This window comes from Haliotis rufescens, unplaced genomic scaffold, assembly GCF_023055435.1.
Source record: "Haliotis rufescens isolate VD_foot unplaced genomic scaffold, xgHalRufe1.0.p SCAF_10, whole genome shotgun sequence".
NCBI lineage: Eukaryota > Metazoa > Mollusca > Gastropoda > Lepetellida > Haliotidae > Haliotis > Haliotis rufescens.
In genome coordinates this window covers 24,386,376-24,397,914 of record NW_025963780.1, presented here as the reverse complement: position 1 = coordinate 24,397,914, position 11,539 = coordinate 24,386,376, and the positions used below count along the sequence as shown (strand labels likewise).

The following is an 11,539-nucleotide window of genomic DNA, read 5'->3' as shown; positions in this document are numbered from 1 at the left end:
GGCTCCCCCATTCCATTCGGAAATAATCCACTGATGAACAATGACGAGGGACAGCTAACGTGCTATTGTTGCCCTGCCGTTACTGGAGTCATGATCATCACCGTTATTGAGAGTGTCTGACACCAAACTAACAGTCTTTGCTTAATGGTCCTACATGTACATATATATGGCGTTGCGCCTGCTGACGTGAAGACGTGAGGTGAGGTAAAATGGGGTTTAACGTCGCGTCAAAGATTATTGCACGTATGTAGTGACGTGCATGTACGTGTGTGTGTGTGGCTGCTTGTACTAGTGCGGACTGATGCCGATTTATAGTGCTAGCACACCGAGATACCATACCGCAGTTTAACATGAATATCCCACTCAGAGACAGTATACTGACTCCGAGCCGACCAGTTCTTGTTTTAGCCCCTTAATGCCGAGCGCCAGACAGGATAACAAGTACCATCTTTTAACATCTTTTGGTATGACGCGGCCAGGCATCGAACCCCGGATCTCCGCTCTCCGGGCGGACGCTCTACTAGACCACCGTGGCGGTCCTGACGTGAAGAGAACGAGACTGCGACGAGAGCCTGACGTGACTTTAGATATTCATCATCAGTTTGAAACATGAATCCGCATCTGCTTGTTACACTGACACCGTGGCAAATACTAACTTGACACCAAAATGAAACAATGGCCCGATAGTGCATAACTTGCATTATGATTTCATAGAAGGAAGATTAACAGTTGAAATCAAGTTTGTAAAAACAAGCAAATGATATCATAAAATCGAACTTCTATCAGCCAATACCAAATCATGGAATTCTAAATCCAGAGGGGGACACGGGTGGCCAAGTCGTCTAACGCGCCGCGACTGCCACACAGTTTTAGAGTACTGCAAAAAGATGAAAAAAATCGTTTTTTTTACTCTGCCATTAAAATAAGCAAGCAGATGGATATCCAAGACTTGATATTTATGCCAGGCTCAACTCAGTATGTGATATCACTTATAAAATAAAAAACTCAAGGTAATAGATGAATATGCTTGTACATAGCACTGTACATTTATCTTTACAACTCAAATGTTTTCACAACATCAAGGGGTGATGTCTGTCTTCACTTGCTCCTTCATTCTGGTGATGATGCGGATGTTTTCTACATTCTCGGTAGGTGGATGACTGTGAGGCTTGGTTGATGTAATGTGGTCGCCAATGGTGCTGCATCTGCCATTGCAGCTAATGGTGATACACTTCCAGTGAACAGCAAGTTGCCGCTTGACATTCAACTTGTACCGGTAACCAGCATGTAGTACTTGCTGACCGCCTCTCTGTGAAGTAACGAACTCAGCTCTTTAAAGATGTGCCATTTTCAGACTGAGGCACAAACTTAAAAACTAACATATATACCTATTCCTAAATTGGAAATGAGGTGATACTGCTAACATTGTGAAAGCTGTTCGTTGATCAAAGTAAAGAGAAACAAATCTTACTAAGGTATATAAACTGACGTCCATAAGAAACTTTACCAACTGAAAATATAAATTTCAGACAAAGTATAATTTTTTTTTCGATGATGTCTATCTAAAACAAATGTACATAACCTAAATACAACAATAGTATATGCAGAAAATGTAAATCGTCTGTTACATGTTTGCGAGATGACACGCGAAAAAGTGAAAAACACGTGCACCACGGACAACTGCAAATGCACGTGCGGGTAAGGGCAAAAAACGATTGCAACGGCAAGTCAGACATCCACAGTGATAAAAATAAAATAAAAATGCCACGACTCACAGTCGAACAACCTGAACGAGCCTTGGGTATGGTACAGATGGGAGCCACCTAATCCTAAGCGCATCAAATGTATTGCTGCTACGTACCATAATACACATTGCATTGTTTATTGTTTTACATTATTTTAAAATGATTTTAACGTTATGTATAGTATGTAAATTGACATTTTGGCATGTTCATGTTGTTTTATATAATCACGCATTTACTGAAGTCAGTATGGCAAATTAAACAATTTGAACACTTACAGGAATCTTTTATCTGTTGCAAACCGATATGGTTTCAGATTTGGTAAAAAACATAATTTTGCATTAAATTTTATTCAATGTCACAGGAACTTTTGTTGTTCAGTATATAAATAAATTGTCAACAGTTACCTTGCCACGTTTTCTGGTGCTCTAAGTAAAAACAATATAACTTGAAAGGCATAGAGTCAGCGGGTTTTCTAATGAATAAACATAAATGAATAGTTGATAAAATTAAAGCAGTAAATTATTTCCCCTGTAAGGAAATTATACGTTATCAGTTTTTTCCCCAATCTTTTTGCGTCGGGTCCTCTGTCTTGCTGTAATCCCACCCCATACCATAACGCTGCCGCCCCCAAACCGATCTCCTTTCATGACACAATGATTGACGTAACGTTCACCTCGACGTCGGTACACTCGAATCCGTCCATCGCTGTGGCTGAGGTGAAAACGAGACTCGTCAGTGAATAGAACTTGTCCCCACTGCATGGCCGTCCAGCGTAGACGCTGTCTGCACCATTGTAGACGTGTTTGACGGTGGTTTCCTGTCAAAATGGGATGTCTGGTGGGTCTTCGAACCCAGTTGTCTTGTCGATTATTGGTTACGCGTGGCCTGCCACTCCGAGGATGATCTCTGACTGCATTCGTCTGTTGCCAACCTTGCCATAAACACCAAATGGTGTGTCTGTGGACGTTGAATTGTCTTGCAACATCACGTTGACGCCATCCTGCTTCAAGCGTACCAATGGCTCGCAGACGCTCGTTTTCGGACAGGCGTTATATGGAATCCCGTTAACGCACATGTTTTCATACCCATTTTGGGGTAGTGAAATGCATGGGGCTTGCATAAAGACAACTTTTGCTTGGAATACATGTTTTTCTGTAGCAGTTGCGTTTTTGTGACTTGACTACAATATTGAAAACCAAACTTTACTTGTTTGAACAAAAAATTAAAATATTGGTGTCACAGGAACTTTTGTTGTTGAGTATATATGAAATGTATTAAGAATAATATAATTTATTCTATATCAGAATTGATCAGGCACTCTGGATAATGGCTGATCAAGGAGTGGCAGAGAGATTCTGCCTTTGTTTTTACAAATTCTTTGTATCTTGAAATAAGTATCTTGCGTTATGATACAGGTAATCACTTTCAACACTATCTTTTTTTAAAAATATGTTATTTAAAAAGATGTTTTTAAATGATATCATGTCCAAAAGAAAGAGCCAACAAACTGAGTTTTATACTAGGTGGATGTTCTACCATCAAACATTTAGTGTTGTTAGTGCAAATAAATCATATTAATCTTACTTTTATACGGCACCAATTAAATAAGGTGAGGTGAAATTGGGTTTAACGTCGCGTCCAAGATTATTGCACTTATATAGCGACGTTCCAATTAAATAACTGTTTGGAATAATTATTATATTCACAAACATGTATATCAGTAAGCTTCCACTACCAGTGAATAACTTATGTTGCAAACAATTCTAAACCAATAATTTTCTCAGGTAATTCATTACTGCATAGGCCCTGTCTCTTCATAGAAATACTGAAATAGTCAAATCATGATTAAATGAGGACCCTTATGAATTAAATTGAAAGATTTTGTGGAACGAAACCCATTTACAATGATTATATCTCTATGTCTAAAGATTCATTACTGCTCGAGTAATTTGCAATGTTATGCTCGAGTAATTTGCAATATTAATAGATAGGCTTATTGTGATTTTGAAACTAAATCATATCTAAAAATCTGTAACAAAATATATCATATCTAAGAGAGAGGAATACAATTTCCACTAAATTGTACTTCAATGTAATTAATAGTAGAATTCGTTCTGCACTAACCGAAATCAGATCACTGTCATATTTGTTTACACTGTGTCACCTGCTAAGTCAATGCCCGATGTTGCCAAAATACATAATTCAAAAACGATTTTGTAGTTACAAGCATTATGCTTATTTATAACATGCGTAAAATCATAACTTGCTACGTGTTGTCATTTACACGTATCGAGTATGCATATGTGCAAAAATGCGAAAAATCGTGCAAATTCTCACCTTCGAGCAGACGTGGGTCCCGTGGAAGATGGTGGCGACATTTAACTGGTGGTGAGGCCTACCGCACATCTTGATCAGCCACAAACACTTTTCTCCCGACCCTGTGTGTTTGGGTAAAGGTATACATCTAATCCCAGCGATACCTAATGAATATCGCAAGTGAAAGTAACACAAACCATAGCCACGTCGCTTCTCGGGTATGGTTTGACCCCGGAAGTAAATATGACAAATCCGCAAAGCGCGCCTGGCCTTCTGATTGGCTCAAACTGACACATGCGCCAATTTTGATTGACAGACTGGATCGGTCTATTTAAATGGAGTTGTTTCTTTCAAAACTATATAGTTTTAGAGACTAATTATAAGCTCTAGTGTGAATAGACCTTAGCAGTTTGGAATTTGAAACTAATCTGTTTACAGTAACAGGACACTGCTTAAGTGTCATGTACAAATGAGAAAGTGGAATCCAATCAATTAGGCGGACGAACCTTAAAACTATTAATAAACATTAAAATAAGCAATATCGGAAAAATGTATATGCATACAATATCTGACAATATACACCAAGATCACCTTCTACAAAATTTAGTTTTAAAAGCCGGTTGACATTCGTTTGCGTATTTGACGATTATATAACTTGCGAAAGTATAAAATTAATCCTTTTCCTATACTCCTCAGCCTTACGCTTTCCTAATTATTTGGACTAAAATTATTACCGTTATCACTGTATGAGTTAATGGGAAATGCGTGCCGATCAAGTGCGTGCCATAAATTTAAGCGACATTGTACCATTCCGAACTTATCACGAGACTGTGTTTATGAATCATTGTCAAATAGTGGTGACATCAAACCTAGGAAACAATACGCGAAATCGCGCATGCACAGAACGGAAAATTTGAGCAAGGCATTTAGAAATCCGCATGCGCAGAACGATTGATTTCAGTACTTCCGCTAAGCGCTTCGAGTACAACGTCAAACTCGACCCTGTCATCTAACACGCGAGAACTGACCAATGAAATCTGAGAAGTAGAAATACCGGTAGACGCTGTTGCTTGATAGACATGGTCAATCAAGACAGGGAGGAGCTTTGGTGATATCGTCCTCTCACAGTATATTCCGATGTCAAATAATGACGTTATTTCAAGATAATGCCAATCTAGAGCATACTAGATGAATAAATAACCAAAGGATTATGTAAAGTGAAGTGTGGAGTATGGCCACGGCTTTATTCATGAAATTACAGGGGGATGATATTTTGCATAACCCTGCAGGTTGGGCGAACCAAAATTACTGAATGCCGGCCCGAAGGCAATAGGACAAACAGAAAAGCGCGACTCGAGAGGATAAACACATAACAACTCATCAAAAGGCGAAATGACTTTGATCCCCCCAGGGTACACCAAAGGAGGTCAACCAGCGTGTCATTTAGCAAGCTAGGCCCTCGCGGGTAGCGCTCATCGAAGGCCTCCGGAAATTACTATGCCCAACCCGCAAGTATTAAGCCACAGGACTGTGTCTATACACAGACCCTCCAATACTTAGCGCAGAAAAAGAACTTCATATTAATTGCCAGTAAACACCGGTCATCCAGAAGGAAGTACTCCAAACCCTCCTGATAGGTATTGACAAATATGGAAAGCCCTACATCTGAAAGATGGACACCATAATGCCTGTACATCCCCAAATCCTGTGCCCGAATACCATGCTTTATGGCTCGCCCTCCAACCCTTAGAACTGCACTCATGCCTGCTCTATTCAAGCGCTTCCTGGCTTCCTCCACCGATTTGTAATTTGCGGCCATGTGCCAATACTGTCGTGGCAGTAACTCAGAACATACAAAGACTGTGAAAGGAAGTATCTGAGCAAAATATGTGACATCCTCTGTGACACTTCGAACCAAATTCCTAATAGGGGAGCTTACCAGATCATTTGAACCTAAGTGGAGAATTATGACACTTGGAGGAGGTTTCCTTTCAAGCTGGGTCAGGAATAGCTGTCTGAGCTCTCTCCAGTGCATTCCTCTCTTGCCAAACCAACTTAAGGTGAACCCCAATTTATGTAAGCCGAGATGCCTCCCTAATTTTAATCTGAAACTCTGCCGCTGAGCCCAATAGACAAATGATGAGCCTACAATCCAAACATCTGTAAAAAAAAGACTTAATTAATGCATGAACAATTTTTTCATACAACATACAATAGCCAAACACCTTGGTAAAGCAGGTAATAACATTATTAGAATGAAATGAAGTAATTAGGAAAACAACATATACATGAATGCATTAAAATGAAAAGTACATGACATTTGATCATGATGATTGTTAGTTAAGAGGGTTTAGTGATGACTTCCACTGTGTAAGAAAGTACATTAATGGAATGAAAGCATAAATATACTGCTCAGAAAATTCTAATGTAAGAAACGTATGCAGCAGACTGCCAGCGACCCCACTGATGTATCTTTTCTGCAGGTACACCGCTGTCTGCTGCAGAGGAAGCCGCCCCGATTCTGAAGGAGTGGGATTTATACAGGGTGGGGTTTAAACCCAGTAGCCTTACACATTTGGACACAATAGCTGAAAACTGGTATCTAGTGACTGGCTGAATGTCATAATGACAAAACAGGTAAGTTGAACCTGGTGGTCGGACTTCCAGATACTGACGAAGGCAGGTGACAGGGCACATCCTGCTTCCTGGAACGATTCGTATGTTCATAATTGTACCTTTCCCTCTCTGATCCGTCTTCGAATGCCTGATTCGTACTATCAAAGCGGTTTTCTCAAGAGAAACATCTTGTAACCATTTTATCCTGTAAAGATAAAATTGATTATTTGGACGGAAAAACGATGGTTTGAAAACGTCCAAATAAGGTCGTTTTTCCGTCCAATGACCATGTACGAAAAAAAAGACTTTCGTGTTTGCAGTGTGTTTCGATCACGAAAAGAATACTCACATTTACCGACTTCATTTCTCGTCGATTTTCCACCGGTTTTTTAAACAATCCCTTGCTTGGGCAGTTTTCCAGATAGCAGCTGTTCCGATATAACTTGATATCATAATATTGATTCAGGTTGTTGACAACACACGTGGATTGTCGGTTTCCTCGTGCACAAGATAAAACAAGAACTGCAATGAGGGGTAAATCTAAACGTAAGTAAAGGGTTTATTTCAAAATATATTTAGTGAAGGTTTAAGAACGTTTTAGTGCCTTTATAGCAACATATCATATTATTTACTCTACTCAACATTTCATAGGGATAACCTGAGCGTCCAGATGGGGGATAAATCTGACTGCTTGTTTGGAGATGTTGTCGTACGAAAAGGATCTTACACTACAATGAAAAAGTTTGTGAATAATCAGCGGATAAGTGGCGACTAAATCGCGGACAAATCGCGAAAAATTGCGAATAATTCGTGAATAATCAACGGATATCCGCGGATTTCTGCGAAAACTACTTTGTTGTTTTATGACTATGGACTGTATCGCCGTCAAATACCAGCGGGCCATGGCAATGTTAATATTAATGTATACTACGATTCTACACTGTGAATGAACTGCAGGTAAATGTAATATATGATCAACACATGTAAACACAAGTTTGTAAAGCTATAATAATGTTGTCATTAAAAATAAAAACTCTTTTTGACACGAATATCTAATTTAATATATCTAACTTACATTGTGTCTCTTGTCTTGTACAAATCTAAATGTACATGTATTTACATAAATACCACTTTGACGCTGGTGACATCACAGTTGTTGTAAGTACATGTTCATGTACTGGGGTAAAAGCATGCATGGAGAAACGTCCCGACTGGTGTGGCCACATAACGTTGATAACAATCTTAAGTGCATTACACCTGCAAAGCTGATTATTATATACGCATTTGTGCGGTCGGGTAGCCTTGTGGTTAAAGCGTTCGCTCGTCACGCCGAAGACCCGGGCTCGAATCCCGACATGGGTACAATGTGTGAAGCCCATTTCTGGTGTCACCCGCCGTGATATTGCTGGAATATTGCTAAAAGCGGCGTAAAACCATACTCAGTCAGTATATACACATTTGCATTAGACACATATATTTCAATTCCCACGTTATTTTAATGAAAACCAACTATTAAATATAGGCCTTTGTGTGTTAAATATCATGGTGATATTACAGTAGAATTAATACAGTCGAGCCTCGTTATCTCGAACACCTTTATCTCGAATCAATATGTATTCTCCGGTCCCGACCTCCTCATTATATAAATACATATAAATTTGCCCACTTATCTCGAATTCGAGATATAAATACACAGTGCTATCTCAAACTTTTGACTGGCTCCTAACTTTGACTTAACCATAGAATTATGTATCCTTTTCTCGAAGTTGGCATTGCCACATTAATAGTTTTGAGAAACGTCAGTATATCTAGTGACTTTCACCACACATCTTACATCGCTGTAAACAGAAACTTACACCAATTGTGCAACCAATTATGTACTTATCCTTAAATCCAATTGTAATGGTAATCTTTAAAGAGAACTAATATATCGCGAGTAGACGTGCGTACAAATATGTGTTGCACGTAGTGTACAAGTTAAACTAAGCTGTAAAATAAAGTATAGGTTGGCAATTCGTAATTTTCCTAACAGCGATAACTAGTGGAAAGTGGGTATTGGGAATATGACTGCCCAGGAACAGGTACCAAAATGCACCTCACCCGAACGCGTCACCTTTGACGGCGCTCGTGCGGTGACAAACAAATGATGAAACAGGTTTCCCGTCTATGGTATAAACTGCACGTGCATGTTAGCTGAATACATGCGTTCGTCTGCAGGGTATAACCACACGTGATGAAAGCACACAAAAGAAATACCACGACTGTCACAGGAGCAGAGGGAGAGTCATCGGTATGGCCGAAATGAGGGCAACACAGGTCCAAATTGCCAGAAGGTTTGGTTGTACACCATTGACAGTAGCCAGGCTGTTTCAACGGTACAACCAGACAGGGATGACACAGGACAGGCCTAGAACCGGACGACCCCGAGTGACAACACCACTCGAAAACGGTCAGATACGGCTCATTCACCTGCGAAACAGATTCGTAACGGCTACGGCGACGGCAGTAACAGCGTTGGGACATCCCATTAGCCAACGTACAGTACTACGACGACTTCGTCCTGCTGTAATCCGAGCGTATCGTCCTTTCCGAGGAATGGTACTGACTGCTCAACATCGACGCCTGAGACTGCGATGGACAAGGCGGGTTCGAAGGCCAAGTAAGAAATTGGCGTCGAGTGCTGTTTACTGATGAAAGTCGGTTTAACTTGTTTCGAAATGACGGCAGAGAACGAGTTTATCGACGCAGAGGGGAACGTTTGGCTCCGGCGTGTATTCGAGAGGTCCAACCATTCGGCGGGGGAGGTGTCATGGTGTGGGGCGGTATTTGTGGAGATCAGAAGACTGATTTGGTGATTTGGAAACCTGAACGCTGTGCGGTACTTGGACCAAGTGTTGCAGCCAGTTGTGCTTCCGTTTTTACAAAACCAACAACAGGGGACATTGTTTCAACACGAAAATGCCAGGCCCCATACTGCAAGACTGACTCGGAACTTTCTAAACCAGCAGAACGTTGACGTTTTGCCCTGGCCTGCCCACTCACCCGATATGAGTCCTATTGAACTTCTGTGGGACCATCTTGACAGACAGATTAGAGCAAGCGATCAGTCTCCCGTCAACAGACAAGAATTGCAGCAGGCCCTGAGAGACGAGTGGCAACCGAACCCAGTCCACGTCATCAGAAGACTGACGTCATCGATGAGGCGGCGTATCACAGCATGCATTGAGGCAGCTGGAGGTCATACATGCTATTGAAGGCAACTGTGTCGACAATGAACTTGTAGTGTGTCTGACAATTATTTGGTGACATTTCAGACAACTTTTGAAAATGAAATTTCTTACCCCACCATTGTTTATCTTGAGCTTACATTACCTGTGATTGGACAATTTCATTCAGACTGTGGTTGATCAATCATTTGTTACCCCTCCCTAGATTATATTATAATTCACAACAAAACCTCTTCTTGTTATTTTTTTATCGATCATGGAACTCGACCTATACTTTCTTTTGCCGCCCAGTTATTATAATCAGACAGACGGCTAATAAGACCGATAAATATGATGTATTTATTTGTAATTAATGTGTTATGTACATCAATCGTCAGTACATCCTAGTAGTTTCCCACACCTTGACATACCTTCTTTACCGAATATTTGGTCACTTAGAAGTGATGCCTAGCAACCTGTATCGTGATATGTTTTGCGTATGCAAATACATCTTTCAAGATTGTCCATATTTGGCCTTTTGCGCTATGATACAAGAGTCAGGTTACTATACTCCGTCACTCATAGCGCATGAAACATTTCAGATATTGTCTATTAAGCTGTTTACAAGGAACGGATAATATTCGTTGTGTTTTATCAGAATAATAAACAACACATTCAAATTACATTTTCATGAATGTGTTGGGAGGTTGTTGAAGCATAGCTAAACATGTGATCTCGTGCATCTAAATTTATCATACAGTCCATTTGGTCCAAATGAGAACGATGAATTTCAAAATAACTCAAAATCGGGAACAGTCTATTAAGTGTCAATACGGTACACGGCAATGAACACCCTGTAAACGGACTGTGTCTCCATAAATAAAATACTATGTATATTGCCTTGGAGGGATATACATTTCTCAGAATAAATTCCGTATACCCCGCCACGAGCAAGACAGGCTGGGCGTGGATTTCTGAAAGGCAGAATGCATCCCTTATACTCGGCTTCGAGGCAAAAAGCCTCACGCTCTTTCCGAGCCCATGAAAGTCACTTGACATAGCACAAGCTTTTCGTGATCCTGCTAAAACTTATAATATATACGGATCCTGTCGATATATCCCTGGATTATTTAATATCGCGGCGTATATCCTTATCACGACTCCAAAACAAAACACAGCATGAAAAACAATATCTACAGTATGTTTGGAATGATCAGTTCAGTATGACAAAAACAACACAACATACATTTATAATACATGTGCAACTCTCTAACCAAACTAACTTATAATGATTGAAGTTAAATATGTTTGTAAATGTTGTTAGTTTATGAACATTAATGTACCAAGTTTGTTTGTTCTGGCCTTTGGTATTTACGTACAATAAATCCATGTAGTTAAAAATCTCAACTTTCTTAATCCCCCTATTTATGTTATGAATTGGGATCAGCCATGGAAGTGGTTTTGAGAATCAGTTATCCTCATTTCCCTTATACTGATCCAAGAACATTTGTTTTTCATCATGTTTCATTTTGCTTTAGAAATTGTACGCTATACATATGTAACTGAGCCACAGACGATAACTAACTCCAACAACAAGTACAGCGCGGTTTTGAGGAGTTTTCTAATGTATAATTATATACCATGTACATCGGTAAT

The 11,539-nt window shown here is 39.9% G+C and overlaps 1 protein-coding gene across 1 annotated transcript in view; it reads left to right on the top strand.

Annotated features, from left to right (window-relative positions):
- Positions 1-7,167: 7,167 nt before the first annotated feature.
- LOC124128293 overlaps positions 7,168-11,539 on the top strand; it is a 60,451-nt gene continuing 56,079 nt past the window's right edge. Inside the window, exon 1 of the mRNA XM_048388527.1 lies at positions 7,168-7,223. Coding sequence (XP_048244484.1) covers positions 7,205-7,223 — 19 coding nt within the window. The 5' untranslated portion in view covers positions 7,168-7,204. The remainder of the gene's footprint in view (positions 7,224-11,539) is intronic.